The sequence below is a fragment of the Bombus terrestris genome, chromosome 1, assembly GCF_910591885.1.
Source record: "Bombus terrestris chromosome 1, iyBomTerr1.2, whole genome shotgun sequence".
NCBI lineage: Eukaryota > Metazoa > Arthropoda > Insecta > Hymenoptera > Apidae > Bombus > Bombus terrestris.
Genome location: NC_063269.1, coordinates 6407258 through 6429225, shown reverse-complemented (window position 1 = coordinate 6429225; position 21968 = coordinate 6407258). Strand labels below are relative to the sequence as shown.

At 45.8% G+C, this 21968-nt stretch overlaps 1 protein-coding gene across 1 annotated transcript in view; it reads left to right on the top strand.

Annotated features, from left to right (window-relative positions):
* LOC100643720 (thrombospondin type-1 domain-containing protein 4) overlaps positions 1-21732 on the top strand; it is a 39817-nt gene extending 18085 nt beyond the window's left edge. The window contains exons 3-19 of the mRNA XM_003393142.4: positions 9701-9776; positions 12151-12302; positions 13308-13410; positions 14948-15050; positions 15446-15618; positions 16011-16215; positions 16318-16484; positions 16664-16757; positions 16862-16934; positions 17050-17258; positions 18017-18149; positions 18243-18492; positions 18677-18853; positions 18931-19095; positions 19238-19414; positions 19536-19701; positions 19784-21732. Of these exons, the coding sequence (XP_003393190.2) occupies positions 9701-9776; positions 12151-12302; positions 13308-13410; positions 14948-15050; positions 15446-15618; positions 16011-16215; positions 16318-16484; positions 16664-16757; positions 16862-16934; positions 17050-17258; positions 18017-18149; positions 18243-18492; positions 18677-18853; positions 18931-19095; positions 19238-19414; positions 19536-19701; positions 19784-19902 (2542 nt within the window). The 3' untranslated portion in view covers positions 19903-21732. The remainder of the gene's footprint in view (positions 1-9700; positions 9777-12150; positions 12303-13307; positions 13411-14947; positions 15051-15445; positions 15619-16010; positions 16216-16317; positions 16485-16663; positions 16758-16861; positions 16935-17049; positions 17259-18016; positions 18150-18242; positions 18493-18676; positions 18854-18930; positions 19096-19237; positions 19415-19535; positions 19702-19783) is intronic.
* The last annotated feature ends 236 nt before the right edge of the window (positions 21733-21968 follow it).

Here is a 21968-nt window from a genome sequence, read left to right as displayed (position 1 = left end):
GCTAAATGGTCCCCGGACGATCGAGCGCGATGGAACCGAAGAAATAAGAATGGCGCGACCTTAACGGCGTTTCATGTGATAGTTTCGAAGGCAGTGGCCGCGTTTCACGGAGGCGAGGCTGGCTCGTAACTCGCACGCTCGTATATAATATAACCTGGCCGTAGAGTGGAGGATCTCGAAGACTGCCGCGAGCTACGGACCGGTTCTTAATAATTAACATATGCAACGTTAATTTTACGGAATTATAATTTCACGTCACTCGGTGGCGGCAGGAGAGGCCGACGGGTGAAACGTACACATCGACGCGGCGTACGAAGCGCATAGCCCTATAGCCATAGGACGAGGAAGGAGAGAAGAAGGACGTCGCGTGCAATGGACGAAGGCGAGAGAAGGTCAGGACGCAGCGTGCAGGTCCTGTCTTTCAGCTACTGGCTTCTCTTCGAAGATCGGACGAAAGAGGAAAAGGGAAAAGAAGAAGAAAGAGGAGATGAAAGAGCAGTCTTTTTGCGTTTCGGGACGAGATGAATTAAAGGAGCCGGTAGAAAGGCTCGTTATAATTTTTCCTAGTCAAGATTGAGATAATTTCCCGTCCCTGTCTTTATTACGATATACGAACGATTCTAATTGCCAGTCATTAACCATTTAATAACTATTGTACGCGCGCTACATATTAACGTTTCGACGTGTCTGGTGGTCTCTGTCACGACCCGATCGAACGTAATCGACGGCACGATTAAATCGTCTGTATTGAAAGAAGAACGTGCAAGCCCGACAAACCCCGGCTTAATTTCGCGGAGATGTAATTTCTTCGCTGATAGAGGAAACGGACAAACGGCTAAAAGAACGAAGACGTTACCTAAGGCTATTCTTCCTCTTCTTCTTTCATATTTTTCCTCTTCGATTTTCTCTTTTTTTACCCGATTTGCTGGTTTCGATGTTTTTCTGAACACGCTCCGAGCAGCGGGGCCAAAGAATGAGGTTTCAACGGCGAACGATGACAAGAAACGCACAAACGATATTTCATGGCGTTGCGTCGTGGCAAAGTGGATCGGGTCAGGAACGACGTCGGATAAAAAGCACCTTGTTGAAAGACAAGCAGTCGCCCAGCCAAAACGTCCTACGTCTAAAGCTATATACAGCGTGTATTCTAAAACTATCTACAGCGTGTCTTCTAAAGCCATTGACAAATGCTCTCGTTATGGAGCGTGTACGTTGTTCGTTATAATCTACGTTCCTCTGGGAAAATCCTTTTCACGACAACAAACCCAAGCAACCCAGAATTGTTCCGACCTATGCAAACATCACGAACCGCGTTGCTTGGAATTTAAAAGGGCTCAATCTCTTTACCGGATCTCATCAGACCGCAATTTCGCAGTACATTACAATGTTCGCGATGCATCGAACTACCTGACTACGAATCGAGAAAAACAGGATGTTCGCGAGTGGCGGGCAAAAACAGGCGGAAAAGACAAGAAGGTGGAAGAGGGTATAAAGTTAGCGCAGACTGGCTGCGGGCGGTATTCGCCTACGATGAAGATGGTTCATCTACGTTCAACGTGTCTTGTTAACTGCACGCACGACTGGGCATACGTGGCTCTCGCGTTCGCGTGAAACTTAATATACCGAAAACGAGTTGAACGGATGAACGAAGAAACGGGGATACAAAGGTGGAACCAAGATGGATGAAAGTTCCGAAAACGGAGAAAGGGTGCACCGAAAGGCTTCGAAATTGCACGCTGTACACGCGACCACACGTGCTTTGGGTTAGGTCTGGGTACGCGCGAAAAATCTCGCCGTTCGTATCTTTGCTTCGAGATCACAGTGACCTATTTGCGACTGAAATTTGTAGCCCGTGTTTATCTTGAAACTCTACTTCGCTCGTCTTCGCTTTTAACGAATGTCAGGCGGCTTAATTCGAAGCACAGCTTTGAGCCTTACCAGGTTCTTGAAACACGATTGCGCAATACGTTGGTATTCGTTCTGTAACACGTTCGAGGAATTGCACGAGGTACGTAGTTTCCGCCGTTAATTAATCGAAACGAAGGCTTCGATGTCGAATTCACGAGCCAAAGGAGCGGAATGTAGGTTAACGAAGCGGAGGACGTTTAAGATCGCGAAGCTGATAATTCGAGGTCGAGTGAGGCGCGATTACACCTGGTCCATTGGCGCACATTCTCGAGTGAGAAAGTTGATGTCGTGGCTTCGTTATTCGTCTCACGTACCACTCTCGCATCCTCCCACGCTTCTATTAATAACACCATCGTATTTATAGGCATGTCACGATAGGCATTATCGTGCCCGGGCTGAAAAAGGCGCTATATCTAAATGAGTTTTGAAATTCTCTATCGAACTTAAGGGATGATTCGCACTGGCGATCACGGTACGGCCAAGTCGAAAGAAAATCTCTTGATGAGTGGCCTGTCTTGACGCGACCTTCTACTTAGAACTTATTTTGATCGATCGACCAAGTCTGTGCGTTGATCCTCTCTCGAGAATTATTCTCCGTACTTTTGTTTCCTCAGTCTTCAAAAAATAAACTCATTAGAGAGGATTACAAGGTATTATATACTTACTCGCTATAACAGAGGATTGAATGAAACGGCTATGTCGATTCTGCGAGGACGATAACAAGACGCAACACTCGAGACGGATAACGGAGTTTCGTTAGTAGGAGAATTTATTGCACGGCATCGTAGCAGGAAAATTCGCGTTCTCTAAGACTGTTGAACGATCAGCTCCCGATAGAGATTTATTAATACTAAGAGCTATCGAATTAAGATTCCGCCGCGACGGGGGCAACCATGCATAGATCATCCGATTAGACTCGACAATGAGACGAGCATTATAAAGGGTCAATCGGGGTGCTCTTATATTTCATTCCTTCTCGACATTCAACTCGTGGCTGATTAGCGCTGTGCAAAAAGCTCGGATGAATCGATAACAATCGATGGAACGCAAAGTTCACGACTGGCCAACCACTGCATCCACTTACGTTTGTTAGTTCACGACTCTATGTACCGACGTCTTAGCAAAGAATTTCTTAGTGAACTCGTCGCGTTATAACGTCACGAAAATGATTTGTCGAGCTCTGCTTTTAAAGTCTACGGATCCTCTAAGGGAGATATGTTTGCGAAGGAAGAAAAAGATAGTTAGGATGCTTTATGCCCAGAGATTTTAACGAAGATGTAAAGAAATTGGTATCACTGGCGTAACTAAATGGACAGGATAATTAAATATGTTCTTTTCTTTTTACGTACAATTAAGTTGAACAATACGAGAAACGTGACACGAATCTTCGGCGTTACGTCTCCTCATTATGGAGCTCACGTTCGAACTGTCGTAAAAAGGAAACGGCATCGATCGGTAACCATCGTTGAAACGTGGGTTCCGCATCGGAGTCGAGAAATGCTTTCACTCTATATCCTTTTCATCCTGCCCTGTGCTACGAAACTAATAAACCAACGGACATAGAAGAGGAAGTATTTGCATTTACACGCGACAGCGTACTACAGAGGCGAATGGGCTATGCTAATTCAATGAAATTTTTCGATACCGTGCGCTGAATTTAATTATTTTTATCGGAAAACGTGTTATCGTCAGGGATTCCGGGACAAAGATGCTATGCCGATAACACGCGTATCGTCGCAATGAAAAATAAAAACGTTATATCCAACGAAATTCCAAGCAGTCCGTCATTATATTCGCAAGTTTCAACGTTTTCACGAAGACCACACGCGTCGTATAAATCGATTAGGAGAGTTTACTGCGAATGGCTCGCCAAAGGGAGACGTCGTTGTTCATGCGATGTACATTGAGCTTTATTTCTCAGCTGGTCGTCGCCAAGGCGAGGATAATTAACCAGAGCAATTTTGGAACGTTGCCCTTTCGTTTAACCAGCCAGTCGATTTATGGAGACCGCCAGGGTCGTTATGGAGGACCTTGAAAGAGGAGCAGCCAGCTTCCACGTACGCGTACGTTGCGATTCCCATCTGTTTAAATTTGCCTTGGCACGTACCGCTCTGGTATCATCGCGTAAATGTGATTGCCCCGTAAAAATGCGGACAGATCGCGGCTGTACGCCGATTACCTTCGTGTGGCGTCGCAGTCAAGGTGAGAGAGCCGAAACGTGTTTGGCGATACGGTTTTTGTACTGACTATCAAAGACCTGATTCCACGCTTATTAATGCGTTAACTGTTACAAGGTAAGGTCCGTTCAACCAGAAGCATTGTCCCGCGTGCCATCTGCGCGTTTTCAGCTCGTTTCCTGTGAATAGCATCAGATATTCTTACATCAAACACCGACGACCTCCACCTATTTTTCCATTTCTTTACAAGTCGATTGTTCGATCTGTCCATAGAAAATCTAAATTGTAAGGAATTTCTAGGGAACCAGTTCTATCGTTGGAGAAAATTACAACGACACAGTTCTCACCGATGTACGCGGAGAAGCTGCAGTTGATTTTCCTCAATTACGAGTCGTTAGAAAATTTTTGCAACGAATTATCTCCGTAACTGCTACCTACCTGCAGTCGAAAGTACACGTCTGCCGCGACTCATTTGCTTTCTTTTCGAGCCGCCACCACGTTCACAGCAATCTTCCTCAAAATAGAGCTGGCGCTCGGAGGATTTTCCCAGCCACCCTTCTCGCGTGTATCAACACGCGGAAGGCGCCTGCGGTGCTGTTCCCGACTATGTAACGAGGCGAGAGGAAGACGAACGAGCCTACGAGGACGGAAGAGCCTTACATCGCGGAGGAACTCGCGAGAAAAGATGGGGACAACGATGAATCAGGGGAACAAGAGAAAAATGCGCGACAATACGGTAGACAACCAGAACGGAGAACGACGTGTAGAAAGCTAGAAGCACGCCACGAGGGAGGGACTGAGAGAGGAACACGGGAGAAGAAACGAGACGAACGAGGTAGAATGTTTATGGCGACAACAACGGCAACTGCAGCGTGACAGCGGCTTGGTTATCGGAAACCGACGGTGACGGGGTTCTAGTGCAATAACAACGTCGCAAAACACCTCCCCGCTCTCGGTTGACACAGCAACGCGACAGTAACGACGATGTTTCGATCGCATCTATGCCATTTTACATGCAACGAATTCCTTTGCTTCTAGCCAACATCGAAAATTCCCACAGTTCGTGACAAACCAATTATTCTCGTCGAGAACGAATACATTCCACGTGCCTTAACCTCTCGAGTAATCATAATGCTTTATCAGGTGTAGATCTACCTTCCTTACAGCTACCTACCTAATCCTTCTCATTTCCTTTTCCACCGTATTCTTCTATATTTCGATAAGACATGGCTTCAAGCTGTATAACATATGTCTACGTATTATTGCAACGATTTACCAGCGGTATAGCCAGCTTCGTTCGCATCGCAGGGACTCCATGATCCCTTGTTGAGCGAAATGAAACGTCGGAATAACATCCCATCAAAGACGCGGCCTATACCCGGAAGCTTCAACCGGTAACAACAAGAACACCGACTGTGTTGAAGATCTCCGGATACTTGCTTCTCTACCTGTCGTACTTTCCTTGGCAAATTCTCACATTCTCGTGATACCATTGTTTCGTTTTCAATAAAAACACGACAAACGGAAAGGAGAAAGCGAGGGAGAGAAAAAAGAAAGGGAGAAAGAAAAAGAAGTCGGAGCGTGCGCGGTAATACACGCGTAAACTGGAACGTTCGCAGCTTTGCAGTAACGCTTGCATTTATACGCTGTTCGATCGAGGTGCTCCGGTATCATTAGAGGAGCCATTCGAGACTCACGCCCCCATTGTCCGAGGGCGACTTCTTGCTCCTTTCCCTCGGTTAACGCCGGAGATGCTCAACAGCCTACCGAGACAATGCTGTACGTGTATCGTGCATCATATTTCACGGTCATTCTTTTTTGTGTCCGGCGCGTACGTATCGTCTCTGGTCCCCCTGCTGGAGACGAAAATCCCTCGTCTCGGACCACCGTGGTTAAAATGATTTCGCCGGCCTCCCGCGACGCCAGGCCGGTCAGTTATTCTTATCCGCCTTTTGCCCGCAGAAACGCCGCGATTTATCGAACGAATTCCACCGAGCATTGGAAAGTTATACGTCGTCCTTGGAGAGAGCGCCGTTTCATTGTTATCGCGACTAATTGTTATTGGTCGAGATGCTTTTATTTGCTGTTCGATGATATCCTACGTTTCCTCGACGAGATTAATGAAGTTTCGCTAAACGTTAACGATCGGTCTCTATAGACTTTCAGACGTTGAATCGTGCGATAACTTTTCTTAGATTACAGCCAAGAAACGAATCGTAGAACAAATTGTTTAAGACACGAAGGTTTCACAGTCAAGTAGAAAATGAAAATATAGCATAACCAAGATAGCGCGACACATCAAACTACAAGTTATAATTGCAAAAACATTGACGGCTACTGGGAGCAGTTTTGTCAGATTATACCGGCCTCGAATATATTAAAAGACGTCGATAAAGTTCGTTGGCTATGCTGGTCGATAAAATATCGAGTTCATGTTATCGTTGGTCGCTGATCATACGTACTTGTCACGTTGAATCTGGTATTTGCACCCTATCATCCCGCCCGTGTTCACTGACCCTAACTCGTTTCAATGAAATATCTCCGGGAGGAGCGACTGCTAATCGGGTGCAATCGTTGTCTCGCGGGGATCATTATCGGATCATTGCACCAGCTAAAATTAATTTTGCTCGGCGAGCCGTGCAGATTCGTGAAATTCCGGGAAAATATCAGTATCGGATAAATTATCATGTTCCCGCGAGATCCTCGACAAAAGCGTTCGACGAGATCTGGGAACGTAAATCAGACCGTGTGTTCGCGACGCAATCCAGAGCTGTTTTCTTCATCTCCTACTTTTCCTCTTTTTTTCTTCGAACGTATCGACCTTATAGCGAGAGATCTCACAGTCGAGGGTCGTATCTACGACCCGTTACGACTTGGCTATCGCTGTAGTCGGTGCGTTACATGCCGCGATAAACAATGTCTGTCTTGTTTTCAATGGCGTAGGAATGCTAAAAACCGATGAATAAAGAGTGCACGCGCGTTTCTTGATGCGCTAGTTACAAGCATAGAATCCTTGGCTCGAGGACAAGCGCGATAGGTGACAACCCGTGGCAGACGTCGAGTCAAAGAATTTCAACGATTTCCACGAACAACGCCGGATATAGTCGAACCTTTTGTCATTCGAATAACGCAAGATATTATTCTCCCTATTTATCTTGCGCCGAGGCGTCGCTACGGCGATAATTAGTACGCGAAACACGAAAATGCAGATAAGTGCGATTTCGAGTGAAAAGTTCTACTTCTCTCGAATATCTTGGAAATATCTTCGAAGATATAAAACGAGGCGACGATCGGCGATTGTCTGGTTACGAAGTACACGCTGTAGCGATAATACCGAGAAGACAGCGATAATTCTTACCGGGAAGAAAAATTCGTTGTGTAAGCGAGAAAACGAGAAGCAAGAAGGGTAGCTTGAAACAGAGCGGTTCAACGATTTTACGGCGATCTTGCGATCTGTTTAGCGTTACAAAGAATGGCGAGGAACACGTGTTCGCCGTTGCGGCTGGACACGATTGCTCTCGAGCGGCTAGCCATAGCAGTTCCAGGCAAGTGCAATGCTTCATCGCGCCGCTTGCGTGCACCGTGAACGTCCCTTTCTTAGGCGCTATGCATACCGAGACACACAGTCTAGCTCTGTCGTCGTTTATTATTCAATAAACTACATCGCTGTAATTCACAATAATCATACCTAATGGAGATAGGGAGCGCGATATATGTTTGTTTACGAGGTAATTGATCGTCGTAATAGGGAGACAATAAAGCTGCGCGGTTGGTAATTGTAAATCTATACGATAACCTTTTCATTGTTGCAAATCACGTTCTTCGATTCTGCTCTCACGCTTCGCTTTGCCTTTTCCTTCTCTATACTTTCATGTCCTCCTGTTTTCTCGCATTTCGTCACTTCAAACGTTCCTTATTTTTTTCTCATTTTACGATATAGAATACTTGTACGAGCTATTTGATCATTATTAAGATTTAATTCTCTACGATTAAAAGCTCAAGGTTAAGGTAAACGAGGGGTATCCAAAACTGTTCCAGCGTTGTCATGGACGGTGTCTGGACGAGAAATAATCTTAAAAGTTTTCATTCGAAACAGGACACTCGTCTTTATCTGGTACGGGACGAGAACGACGTTTAACGTTGATGATCAATGGAGCTCCTGTACACCTGTCGAGCCGACCACTTCTCGTTTCATCTTTAAAATGGTACTTGTAGCAAACCGGCCCTCGTGCCAGAGTACTACTATTAATTTTATTCTACTTTACACGGGGCAGTATGTACGGAGCCATACACGCGATCCGCAAGAACATTGCGCGGAAAGCCGCGACGCGGCTTTTTCTGATTTCGTCGCAGTAATGTGCGTTTACACGTGTTTTCTGTGTGCGTTTCACGCACGCGAGTAGGCGACTACTTCAGTGGCTGCGGGCGGTCCGACTCTCCTGACCCTTCTTCTCTTGTACTCCCTCTTTCTCTCTCTTTAGTATCTTCCTCCGCCACACAGGGGCGTAATGATTAATTAAGCTTTCCAAGAAAACGCAACAAGTGAAACGTTATTAGTGCTTAGTGGCACAGTTTACTTGTTCCAGCATCGCTGTTCCTCTCTTGCTCCCTTCCTCCATTCTTCTCCCTCTCTCTCTCTCTCTCTCTCTTCGTCACACATTCATCCCCTCTTCTTCTTCAATTTCCTCGCCTATTTCTCCTACCCGATCGGTAGATGCATCCCCGGTGCAGTTTTAATAATTACCATGGCAAAACGAACTGGCGCCTGGCCGCTGCGGTACTATAGGCTTCGCATCCTAGATGCATGCACGCCATTTGTGCCGTGAAAATCGAGAACTTTTGAAATCTATGACGGCGATTATCCGCCGTAAGAACGAAGTGGATGATGGAGAACACATGCTTGGCTATTCGTTTCGCGTGAAATCGTTCTAAAAACGCCATAGCCCGAGAGAGGGGAGGATTCTCGTGGCGATTTTCATCGCTATTTAGAGCAGTTTAATTCTGTTTGAACTTTAATATCGTAAAATTCATGGTAATCGTACGATCCTTGATCGTGTTTCTAAATATGCAAGCGCAGCATCTGCGCGAAGTTACCGGTCAGTCGTTATTAATCTGGAATCGCGATGGATAAATCAGCGGGGTACATTCGATTAATCGCGAGTTTCCATTCGGAAGCAAGACACGTTCGTTTGTTCGGTATTCAATCTAAACACGATCTATTCGTATCGATACCATTAATCCTTGTCTCGATCCTTTAGTTTCTGTCTTTTTTTTTTCTTGCCTTTTTCCTCGTTGGTAAATGATTTACAGGGGACGAATGCATTAACGAGTCCCGGCGATGTACATGCAGAATTATCCAGTCCCTCAGACAGGCAGTGTTTTACATCGTCATACTATGCAACGTTACTCATCCGAGGAAGATTATCACATTCTTGAAATATCTAACCCGTTGAAGCCAGCTGAAAGATAGATATTTTACGCGATAAGGGGGTAATTGGCTCGGTTCAACAGTCGCCGACCGTTCGTGCAAACCGCTTCTAAATTGACAACGACGATAACAAATTGCATTCCATTACGTCGGATTAATTAAGGCATCTTTGCAATCTCTGTTTCAGATCGATTCTAGCTTTGACAATGCTGACTGCGGCCAGTGTCTCCTCTACCCACGTGCCCGACAAGTATCCCATCGAGGTAACTTTCCATTATGGTTGATTAAGATGTAGTATCGGTTACTCGATCCGTCGACTTTGGACCCTTGTAATTCGAAAAGGATGTAATTCTTGGAAGCTCCGATTACATCTGTTACGACTTACAAAAGATGTGGAAGGTATTTTAATTTTGACATGGATACGCGAAAGGTGATCTCCTTCGGAATATGTTCATTAAGTAAAGCAGCTCGTCCAAGTTGGATTTTCAGGATAATTTAATATATAACTTCTTGCCGTTTAACTTACTGCCATAATAACGTTATCATAGCTATCTCGTTCATTAAGATATTTTATCTTGAACGTACGGTTCGTCGGTGAATATTAATTTAATCCACTTACCGGAATTAATAAGCAATTACGTAGACGTTATTCTGGGTGGCACGAAGAGGATAATTAATTGACACTGGAGGAACTTCCTAAATTACACTCGAGCTGGCTGCATCCTCAAGGCCGGGCGAACGATGAGCGTGAAACGCTAACACTCTGGTGTATACAGCTCTCGCAATGACATCGCGTTTCTTGTTACATCGACTTCTTCTGGTCGTTTAAATGGATCGTTTGTTTTGGAAAATATTGCAATATCGTTCTTGGCCTCGAGATCATCACGGTTGGTCGTGAAGATTACATTAAAAAAAAAAAGAAAAACATTGGACGTTCTCATTTAACGCTCTCGCGCAATCCGCCGTTTCTTTACGACGGTTCGCGGTCGTTTTTAACAAGCAGGGCGATACACGATTGTACTCCGCGTTAGCTCTACACGCGCGGTCTACGTTGTAAAGCACACACCTTTGTGTACATCGAGCCTAATCTGTAAAATTTTCAATCGATCTAGTTAACCGGCATAGAATGCCGACAATTTGGTGGCAACCTGTTGAACCCGGAGCAACCGGGATAACGGCGCTTATCGTTGATTAAACTTACATACTTTGAACGATCGTTCCAGTTAATCGTAATGATTGGTCGACCGGCCAATTTCAATCGTTCTTCGTTAACAAGCGCAACCTTACAGCTTTCTACCGTATCAGAGGTACCTACCGGGAAGAGGAGGTATTCTCCTCACGCGAGTCTCTCTTCCTCTCTCTCTCTCTGTCTCTTGATATTCGTTTCGCGAACGAAGTCGAGGGACTTTCTTCGGGATAGTAATCTGTTCCAAATAATTCTGAAAATTTCGGCGAATTTTTAAAGAGGCCGCCGCCGTCTATCTATAATTCTCTTCTTATGAAACGTTGCCGTAATACGAGCTTCTTATCCGTCGTAAAGACGTTCGTTACGCCGGTAAGGATCCCTTTGAAAGCTCCCGGGACAATGAGATTAAGATCGTTCATCGTGGAAAGACTCTTGAAACGCGGCTCCATTATTCAGGCCGTTGCGCGATGCCGACCGTTCCAGCCCTCCCCCCTGTTACCCCTTTGTCGAGTATTTTCGCGTTTCCTTCTCTCCATATATACGCATATTGCCGCGCATGTGTACGAAGCAAGTTCATGCGCGGCGCGATTAACGTGCCGGAGTTAATGTCGGTCATCAAGCAAGTATTACTTCGTTTTAACGGGTTAACGACTTTTTGAAAGCCGCTCGAATTTTGAATTGAGGCGGGGCTCGCGCTGAAACCAATCGCGGCTCGCCAACAATTCACAACGCGCTATTAGAGATGCCATTAAATTCGCATTCTTTAGCGCGAAATGGTGCGTCGTTAATCTTAGAAAGCTAATTTCGAAATTTCAACGCGATTAGAGGCTGAGACGTATCGACCGAAGAAACGTTCTAATTTTCCTTTAGTCCAATTTCCATAGCGGATCTTTTCGTGTAATGGCGATTTTCAGTGAACAACGAATGACGTATTCCGCGATTTGCTCGGTTACGAGCACCAGCGGATTTTACATCCGCGTACCAATATTGACCGGCGCCACAGATCCGTCTTTCAATTAATTACGGCCTCGCGGGTGATCTGAATCGTGCCGAAGTACCGATATTAATTATTGAACAAACAGTTCGGATCTCGTCGTTGCAGAGTTACTGCCTCTCCCTCCTTCTTCCGCTCCGTTGTAATTAACGCGGCTGGATTACAACGCGAGGACCTGCCGTTTGATTATCAGGCAATTTTGTTCGCCACCCTTTGATTGATTAATCCGAAGGTGCTTCTAATAAAATTAATTATATCGCGGCCCGCGCGTGATTACATAACGTCTCAAATTCCTCGCACACGAGACGATGAATAATGACTGCGCTGCGTAATGAGGGTCTGCGTCAAAGCTTTGACGAGTAATTCGATGCCAGCCGTGAATCGTCGCGATTGAAAATCGACGAGGCATCGACCAGTCGAGACACGACGGTGACAAACGCGTTGAAATCTTTTCCAGGTCTATCACATGCTACGGGAGAAGACTCAATTCAATCTTGGCCGAGATAATCGTATAAGAGGAACCTGGGGACCGTGGAGTGCTTGGAGCGAGTGTTCACGGACCTGTGGCACGGGTATTCAGTCGCAGTCTCGCGAATGCGTGCCGTATCAGTAAGTAAAATATAGTTTCTTAAGCGACATCGAAGTTGCTGCGCTTTTCGTACGAATTACTCTCAAACAGAACGCAACGAGTGGAACGTGATTAAATAATCGGTCGCAAAGCAGAGAATCGTGCGCTTCAGATCAGCTTCGACGATAATCACAGGTTTCGCGGTACCGTTAACGTTTCGCGCGACCCAAGATCGTGAGCAACTGTTCCATGACTTGGCGAAACGGTCCAAGAAACACCTAGTCCTAGCCATATGAGAATCATAGACGTTGCCGTTCCCTTCCGCGAGATCTCTCTGGCCCTGAATCGATCGGTCTCTGTGAGCTTGATATTCCGAAGCTTGACACGTTCGTAGCACTTGGAGTATACGAGCGAAGAGCACCGAGTATCGAGCAAATTGCAGATCGGTAGCAGAGGAAGATTACACGCTGGCATGCCGACGAGTCGCGCGAGCGGCCCCGAAACGTGTTATCGTCGCTGACATTTACACCTCTGTAACGCTACCTGCGCGGTTACGTGACTTTGCGCAGGATTTATCGATGGACCCGTGAGTTTCTCGACCGGCGATAAAATAGTTTAAGACCTGTTGTACCGTTAAAATATTTTTCCCCGTCAGTCGACGGTAATAAACGAAAAACTTTTTGACTCTCCCCTGTCTTACGTTTAAAGTCTGTGCATTTTATTGCTCTAGGTGTTCCGTAATCGTTTTTAGATAAGAAGAGAAAAAAATAACATATCAATAAACGTCTTTCATCCGTTAAAAAAAAAAAAAGAAAAATACACGCTTCAAGTGGAATGAATTTTACGTGACGATAAAAAGCGGGACTGAAATAGGCAACGTTAATGCGATGCACGTACGTGCGCTGTTCGATGTATACACTCTTGCTGCCTTCTAACCGAAAAGTACGTTGAACATGAAACGCGTTAAAGATCGCGAAAATGGTGTATGGAAAGCAGAGATAAATCGTTGGTCGATAGGTAGGAGTAATGCGACCGATTTGTTTCAGGCGACTGTTAAGGAAGCGGAGCATTATCTCGGAGAATGGCACGAGCAACTCGCGGCCCATTTGCATCGGTACATACAAGCGTTACCACACGTGCAACACGCAGGTAAATCAACGCGACACGTAATGTGAATCGATGTTTACGCCTTTGCGTCCTGTCTAGACGCGTGATAAATTAACGTTTGTATTTCAATGACTCCGTGCGTGGTGAACTTTTTCGGTTAACAGCGTGGTTATTAATAAGCAGAACTCGCAGTAAAATAACGAATAACCAGAAACGATCGTCGACTTGTGCATTTTTTTGTCTAATGATCGTAAAAAGCGGCACATCTCCGTTGCCACTTGAATTTTGCGTGGAGCGCGCACAACTCGTTAGAAGGATCGTTAGAAGATTTCAACACAAGGAAGAGCTGCATTAACACAGTGAGCGCGAGTATGTAAGTGCATCTATCATGGGGTCGTAGGCAGGCATAGAGAACAGATGCATATCGAAGATCGCTGGAGGGTTTCTTTTCGACGGTACGTCACGAGTCGCGAACAAATCATCGCAGAGGCCAATTAAGGATACCCACGATGGCAATTTATATGGCTAGCTAAGCCAAGTACACCGGTGTTGTTTAAAATTCATAAGAATAATCACCACCTGCGGAGTTAAAGACTCGTTGGTAATGGACGACTTTGGCCTCTGTCCAGGTACTCGCCAGCGATAATTAGGCCTTCGTGGATATAAAGATACCTGTGACTATTATATCTATGTATATGTGTATAATAAAGACTCACGTTCGTGAAATCAATACTTCCGGTTTGATTTCAAAGCGTTTCGAATCGACGAATCGTTGGTCATTTCGAATATGCGATCGAATGGAATTCCTTTGAAATTGCTCGTGCACGTACGTTCGTAGGGTTCAAAGGGTCTCGAACGAAAATGAATTTATTAAATCAAAAATTGAAAATTCATCGTCGAAATCGATCATTCGTCGACTGATCTAGACACGATACTCGTAGTCGACAATGAATCCATCCTTGTGACGAGCGTAAATTTTAATTGCTTACTCCGAGGGATCTTGTTTCGAGGCAGACAAATTTTTTACGGCTTGTTGCCGACTGAACGCATGCTAGTTAATTTTCTGCGCGTAAACGCGGCATTGCAATTAAAAACTTTGCATGTTAACCACTTGTCTCTTTTTTCGCTACGGCGCCACGACTCGGCTAGATTTACCTCGGAAACGGTGGTTTACAAACATGCGAGACTATTCACGGTTTTACTGGCCGGTAATTAATCTTCCACCCGGAAATTACCAGGGTTACGCTTCTCCTCTACGTACGCGTCGGTATTCTCGTTTCAGTGTATTCGTTCTGAGTGCGCGGCTCCTTTTTGAAGCCGCTGAAATCCATTATACATGCATGGAATTCGGTGGAAATTTAAAGAAATTCGCACGGCCTCTGTTCTCGTGTTACGTTTCGTAGCGCAAAAAATTCCCCGATGTTTTCTCATTGTCAAATCGTAAAATGCTTCTGGAAAAAATTCTCTCGTATTTCGACCGAGCCGGAGGCCGTCAAACGCCCGAAGTGACAGCGTAACAACTTTCCCAACGATCGATCCTTAATTACCTGGAGTTTAATTAAGCCATTGCTTGCAACAGAAATGCCCGAACTTCCCGGAGGATTTGCGGGCCGAACAATGTGCCAAGTACAACGGAAGAAACTACAAGGGCGAGAGCTACGATTGGGTTCCATTCTTGGACGGTAAGCTAAAGTAGCTGCAAGCTTCGTCTTGCCATTTTGTCGACAATTTAGTGTTAAAGCACGACGTTGTATTGTACTTACCTTGGTACGCTTCGAACGCGTCTGTTTCAAGTCAGCTTTGTACAGCGTTTGGCATTTCCTGTATGGGATGACCGAAATAAAATCATCGAAATAACTTACTTTAAGTTCTTTTCGAATCTGCGGCAGAGTTAAAACAAGAAAATGATGACTAACGTAGAAATGACATTATAAAAATTGCTCCGTGTAATTTCAATTTTTTTCTCTAACTACTCATCCGTTATAAATTTATCTCGCGTAATTGAACGTTTCACGAGTCGTTCCTTTAAAAGGATCCAGTGTCTCTTTTTTTTAAAACTGTTATTACTGTTGACCAGTACCGAATTCTTGCGCGCTCAATTGCCGCGCCGTTGGCGAGCGTTTTTATGCAACGCTTGAACCGGCAGTAATGGACGGCGCACCCTGCGACGCTCCGAATCTTCGTGGACATAATACCGGAATTTCTATGGAACGCACAGACCGATGGCTCTGTGTCGCCGGACAATGCAAGGTACGATGAGTCAAACCAAAGTATTCCTCCACGTCACGACGGGAAATTAATCGCGGTTCCTCGTCGATGCGATCGGCCAAATCGGCGCGTGACGTTTTTTTCTTTCCCTTTGCATTTTTTTAATTACAGCCGATTTGATCGCGACGCGACTAGTTAACCGTGTCCCCTTTGTTCGTTCCGCTAGTTTTTTCTCTCCGTCTCTTTTGTTCGATGTTGTTTCGCGTTGCGTTGCTTCCCGTTGTTCCATGGTATATCGTTTCACGCTAATTTTCGAATTGTTTCAGCCCATTAATCCCTTCTGTTATCGTTGAAACGTCGTGTTACGCTCACGGTATAAAACACAAGTCCATTTTGAAGTGCTTGTGTATTTTTACTCTTCTTTTTTTTCACAGTCCGTGGGTTGCGACGGTGTGGTAGGTTCCGGCGTTACGATGGACGCTTGTGGTGTCTGCGGTGGTCAGGGTAAAGGTTGTAGACTGTACGAGGGTATTTTTATGGAACCAATCCTGCCGAGGGGTCATCAACCCGTAACCACCATCCCGAAAGGCGCCATGTCTCTCAACATCTCCGAACTACGTTTCAGTAGTAACTTCTTAGGTATTTCATGAAAAAACACGCTCGAAACCGCGTTTATTTGGGGCTATGAAAGCAATGCCTCTTTCCTTCCATGCTTTGTTAACGAATAATCCGATGTGTTAGCGTTGAAAGACAGCAACGGTAGTTACATCCTGAACGGACCCTTGGCTTACAGTCCAAGCGGCACTTATAAAGCGGCTGGCACGACATTAACATACCAGAGGGGTGACAAAAACCGCATGGAGTGTATCTTGGCAACCGGGCCACTGAACGATTCTTTGCATTTAGAGGTACGCCCATAAAGAAGTCTCTGATATCTCACTCGTTCGAATTTATTGGATCGACCATCTATTTTTTTTTTTTTTCTTTTCTTTTCCATCGGGGATCGTTTCTCGACTTGATATTGTACTTTAACCGCGATGTCATACGTCGATGTCGCGAGTATTGTACTTTTAAATCGCTTCTCCAGATTCTGGCGCAGGAAATGAACCCTGGAGTGCTTTACAAATACATGATGCCGTTCAATGGAAAGCCAGTGATAGCACCGCCGCTCTTTCCGATAGGTAATTCATCGAGGAAGGTTTTCAGGACGATACCTTTATGTAACTGACTTTGGGCGAAACACAGAATGATCTTTGAATGATTTGGTATCTTGCCCTTTTCGCAGGATCCGTCGATCGCGGCAACGAAATCCCCGATTCGGATGCTCGCATCCGGCCAACCTTTCCGGTCTCTAGAATGTAAATATTCGCAGATATTTACACCTGTTAAATTTATTTTATCTAGATCGATTATTGGAATTAGTCGAACGAAACGATTCGTACGTCAAGGTAGACAGCACTCTCGTCTTTTCAGATCCAATCAAAAAGCAGATTTATCACCGACCATTCATAATCAAGATCGAGCACGGGCTCGCGAGAAAGGACGGAAGGAAGAGATGAGGCATTCGCCTACCACGGTGATGGCCGGAGATCAGCCAAAATCGAAGAACAAAAAGAAGAAACGTATGCGATTCTCTTGGAAGATGTTCGGAGTGACTCCTTGCTCCAAGGAATGCGGAGGAGGTATGAGATTTCTCAATTTCTTCGTCGTTTATTTCGTAAGACGAATAACGAAAGAAGATGTTGCCATAATCGAAGTTCCAACGCTTCCCACACGATTCTAATCTGTATCAATGTTTCAACCGATGATGGGGTCACGAGCTCGATTTTTCGGACACGGTAATTAAACGGACAATTAGGAAAAAAGCGCGCGGACAATTAAAACGAGCTTTAGGAACGAACAAGCAGCTCGACTAATCGAGACGCGCGTGGGAAGTCGGCCGAGACTCGTTCGTTTCGGTATTATCGCCGGAGTTCGGAGGGCCGTGAGATTACAACGCTCGATTCGCTCATCGCCATCGCGGAAGTGCCATCCAATTCATGAAATTTATTAGCAGGAAGCCCCACATCCGTGACCAACGTTCGCGTTATTATTTTCCAGCGGTTGGCTCTCCGTTCTCTCTCTCTCTTTGACGTCGGAACGTTTACACGCGACCGTGTCCGATGCCGCATCGCGAAGCCAGGACCACCGAGATTTTTTTCATTTAGACTGACGGCTCATACGGGCGAGTCTGAGATAACGTCGAGACAGCTGTCACGGACCCTTTCTTAATTTCCATTCTCGACAACGACGATAACTGGCCTCGAATACCGCGCGACCCTTCGATCCTTTCGAGCAAGTCGCGATCTCGGCGAAGATCATACGACCGGAAGAATTACGTTCGAAGGAAAATCGTAAAGAGAAACAGAAGATAGCGTTAAAATGCCACTTCCGTTTCTAGGCGTTCAGACGGCGATCTTCAAGTGCTTCCGCGAGAACAGGCAGATGATCGTGAACGACAAGCGTTGTCGTAACGTGGAAAAACCGCAACAACCGCCCCCGTTGCGTTGCAACGACAATCCCTGTCCGCCTAGGTAATTCGCTTTCTTATGGTAATTCGCCTCGAAAATTAGCTCGCAAAACGATCTCGCGCATTAAATTTGCAAACGAATTGTACGTGGTTGCAGGTGGAGGGCCGAGCCGTGGGGCGAATGTTCGGTCAGCTGCGGCATCGGGACAAGGAGTCGGAAATTGGAGTGCGTACAGGAACTAAATGCGAATTTGACGATGCGAGTGGCTGCCGGTGCGTGCGTACAACCGCCTGACCTTAGAAGCGTGGAAACCTGTACGAAACCGGCTTGCACGAACGGTCCGGAATTGAGGCACATGCACTCTCAGCACGACACACCCAGATGGGACGTCGGCGCCTGGGGCCCAGTATGTCGTTCCTTTTTTCTTGCTTTTTTCCCTTCGATACAGATAGAGCGCTCCTTGTAAAGTAGCTTTGCCGCTTCCTTTCGCTTAGAAAAGTGGCCCGAAGCCCGGCTAATGCAACGGTTAAGCGAAATGCATTTTGTACTCGAACGGCTGACACGGTTTCAGCGGGCTTTTACGATTTCAGTGCTCGACAACTTGTGGAACGGGAATTCGTAACAGAACGGTGACATGCATCACGTCTGGGGATGCCTGTTCCGCGTTCAACAAACCCGACTCTCAGAAAATCTGCGAATCCGCGCCTTGTATGCGCACCGGGATCGAGCACAGTGCTCCTTGGCTCTACTCGGAATGGTCGTCCAAGGTAAAATCAATAATCGAAAAGGAAGAATTGTAAGACACGGGATATCCACCGAACGCGTCTCTTTATCTTTGATTCAGTGCTCGGCAGAATGTGGTAGCGGAGTGGAAACGAGGCAAGTGGCCTGTGCCGATGGTAGCGAGCTGTTCTGCAATCCCAAAGAGAGGCCGGAAACGGAGAGACAATGTTTCGGAAGAGAATCGAACTGCGATAGCGCCAAATGGTTCACCGGTCCATGGTCATTCGTTAGTAACAGATAACCAAACACAGAGTAACTCTCGTGGCTCGTTGTCGGATCTTTGGTGATGACAAAACGACGCCACCGTATCAGTTGCTATCGTCTTGAACATGCGTCGATTGAACATGCATCGACAAATATGGTTTCAGTGTTCCGTGTCTTGCGGAGTGGGTGTCCAGTATCGAGAAGTCCTTTGCGTTGCAAGGACGAACAAAGAATTAGTCGTGTCGCCGGCGAGCAATTGCAACGGTTCGAGGCCAGCAAACGAACAAGTATGCAGGGCGAGCGCGTGTACACCGACATGGTTCACCTCGAACTGGTCGAAGGTAAATCGCCAGAGTCGAGTCGAGCGCGTAGATTTACGATCGCTCGACCACCGTGACTTTTTGACTTTGCGATATAAATACCCATATAAATATGGATATAAATACCAACACGGTTTTTCAGTGCTCGGTGACATGCGGCACCGGAGTGCAAACCAGACTGGTTCGTTGTATTCTCGAGGGTGTGAGCAACTCGAATTGCGAGGATGTTGCGAAACCTAGCGGCCACCAGCAGTGCAGTTTGGATCCGTGTAAAAAGGATGCTCCGTCGTCGAGCAAACCACCGAAAAGTAAGCTTCTTGGTCCTTCGTATTTCATTCGGTTCGTATTGCAACGTGTGTTAACGAGTCCATAAATTATTGACAATTTCAGAAGCTTACGAGGCGTCGTCGGAGTGCGTCGACAAACATCCAAATTGTGCTTTGGTCATGAAGAACGGTCTGTGCCGCATCAAGTACTACAAGTATTCGTGCTGTCGGTGTCGTGAATAGTCGTTCGGCGGCGAGAACAAGCCACCGTTTCAGGCAGGTCCACCCCACCATGGTCGTGGCCGTTTTGTGTTCGATTAAACTCGTTGCTTTCCTCCCTTAGCTAAATGTAAACGGGGAAACTTGAACGGGGGATTTTAGCGACCAATAAGACTGTGACAAAGGAACGACCCTATTACATGTATAATTTTATTTAACGCGATAACAAGCTAACCCCGCGTAACTTTATTCCCTCTATTATCTTATTGCGACGCGGCACGTTGCCGAAGTACGATTATTTAATTACCCGCGAAAATGCAGAAAATAGGTGAAAATTCGCTAGTACAGAAGAATCAACTAGTCGTTCGAGAATAAACGAGTGCCGAGGGCGTTTGTAAATGGAACGCCAGACAGCATGATGCGTCTGTGCACCAGAAACTCGTATCGTACGGCATGTATGCACGTATGTTGCGTGTGTAGATATCTCTCAGTGTGACCGCGTGAACAGCCAGCTGCAGGGGCGTAATTTTGTCAATGCATCGATCTTGGCCCCGCACTCCAATTCCGCCGTGTTCGACCAAGACCGATGACACCGATAATTCGACTTCGAAATCTCGAGTCGTGCGTTTAGAAAGAGAGCGAAGCAAACGTTTCTAAAGCAAAAGCATGTGAGTATCGATAAAGGCTATGGACGGGGGAAGTTGCTATCGAATTTTTCCGAAATCCTGCGATACCGTAGATTTAGTAGGGACCGATAAATACGCTCGATCGTCGGCAAGGAACGAGGGATTATCATTGTTACGCCCCTGGATGAGTTGCGGTCCCATTTGCATGCGCGTTCGACGTGAAACCTGTACGCCCATGTATCCATTTAGGTAAACCTGCGAGCTTGTGCCTGGACAAGCGTGCGTGGACACGCGAAACGAAACGAGCTCCGAGCGAGTACACGAGCTGCCTGCGGTGTCTCCGCGAAAAGAAGAAGCAAAACGTGTCGATCGATACGGCTGCATGTGCTCTCGATGTACTTCGATAGGTAGGCTGTATTAGTTGCAAAACTTTATTTATGTGCCCGTATAGACTATTTGTAGCACGATGGATGCAGGCCGCGGGTAATTTCTGTTATCTGAGCATTTAATTAACATATCGAGTCGAACGAATCTGGCGATTTTGATTTACGAACCCGACTTATTAACAAATTCATCCGCGACAAGGACAGCACGGCAACTCCGAACCGGAAGCAAGTCGACATCCTTTCCCCTCGTTAACGTTGCTGCCTCGAGGAACGAGTTCGAGAAACGCGTTCGATCTCTAGGAAAATATTTCACCTCGGGCTAACCACGAAAAAGTATCAAGACGTTCGTGTATTCGTCGTTCTATGTGGTCGATGTCAACTGATTCGCCTGTTCTTAATATGCGAGCATAGTCGTAGGATATTAACTATAGCAATGGTATTGAATCAAATATACGCTTGTCTCTGTGTAGAAAGTATAAAGTCACTGGTATACTGTATACGTAGAATCGAATTTAATTTTCGTCGTCCCTGGTAGAAGTCGCGAGAGGTTTTCGACGTATTATTAATCGATGAATTAATCGCGCGTACAAACACCTTTATAAGATATATGGACGTTGAGTTAATTTTAAGTAGGTAACGTTTTCAAACGATTAACGGAAACCTGGTGAAAACTGCGTGGGCAATCAATTCTCAGTGTCAATTAAATCTCATTCCGGTTTGCCTTCTCAACATCAAGGAAATCTGCGAACACCGTACCATACTCCGAGCCCGCTTTGTGTCCCTCGAGAAGCTGTTCTAATTTCTGTTGCAATTCGTTTCAATAAACTTTCCGTTTTTCCTTGTATCGTTTCTTTACTTTACACCGACACAGGCTAATTCACAGGTAAGTGTCGATTACCCGAATTATTTTAGACGAGGTAGAATTTTCTATTCTTCTCGTTCGTTCGATTCTTTTCCATTTTACTTTCGATTTCCTTTTTTTTCCTTTTTTCTTTTTGTTCATTCGCTAGTCTTCGTTTGTTATACGCACGTTGTAGCTACCGATCCGAAATACGTGTACTGCATGCGTGTACGAGAA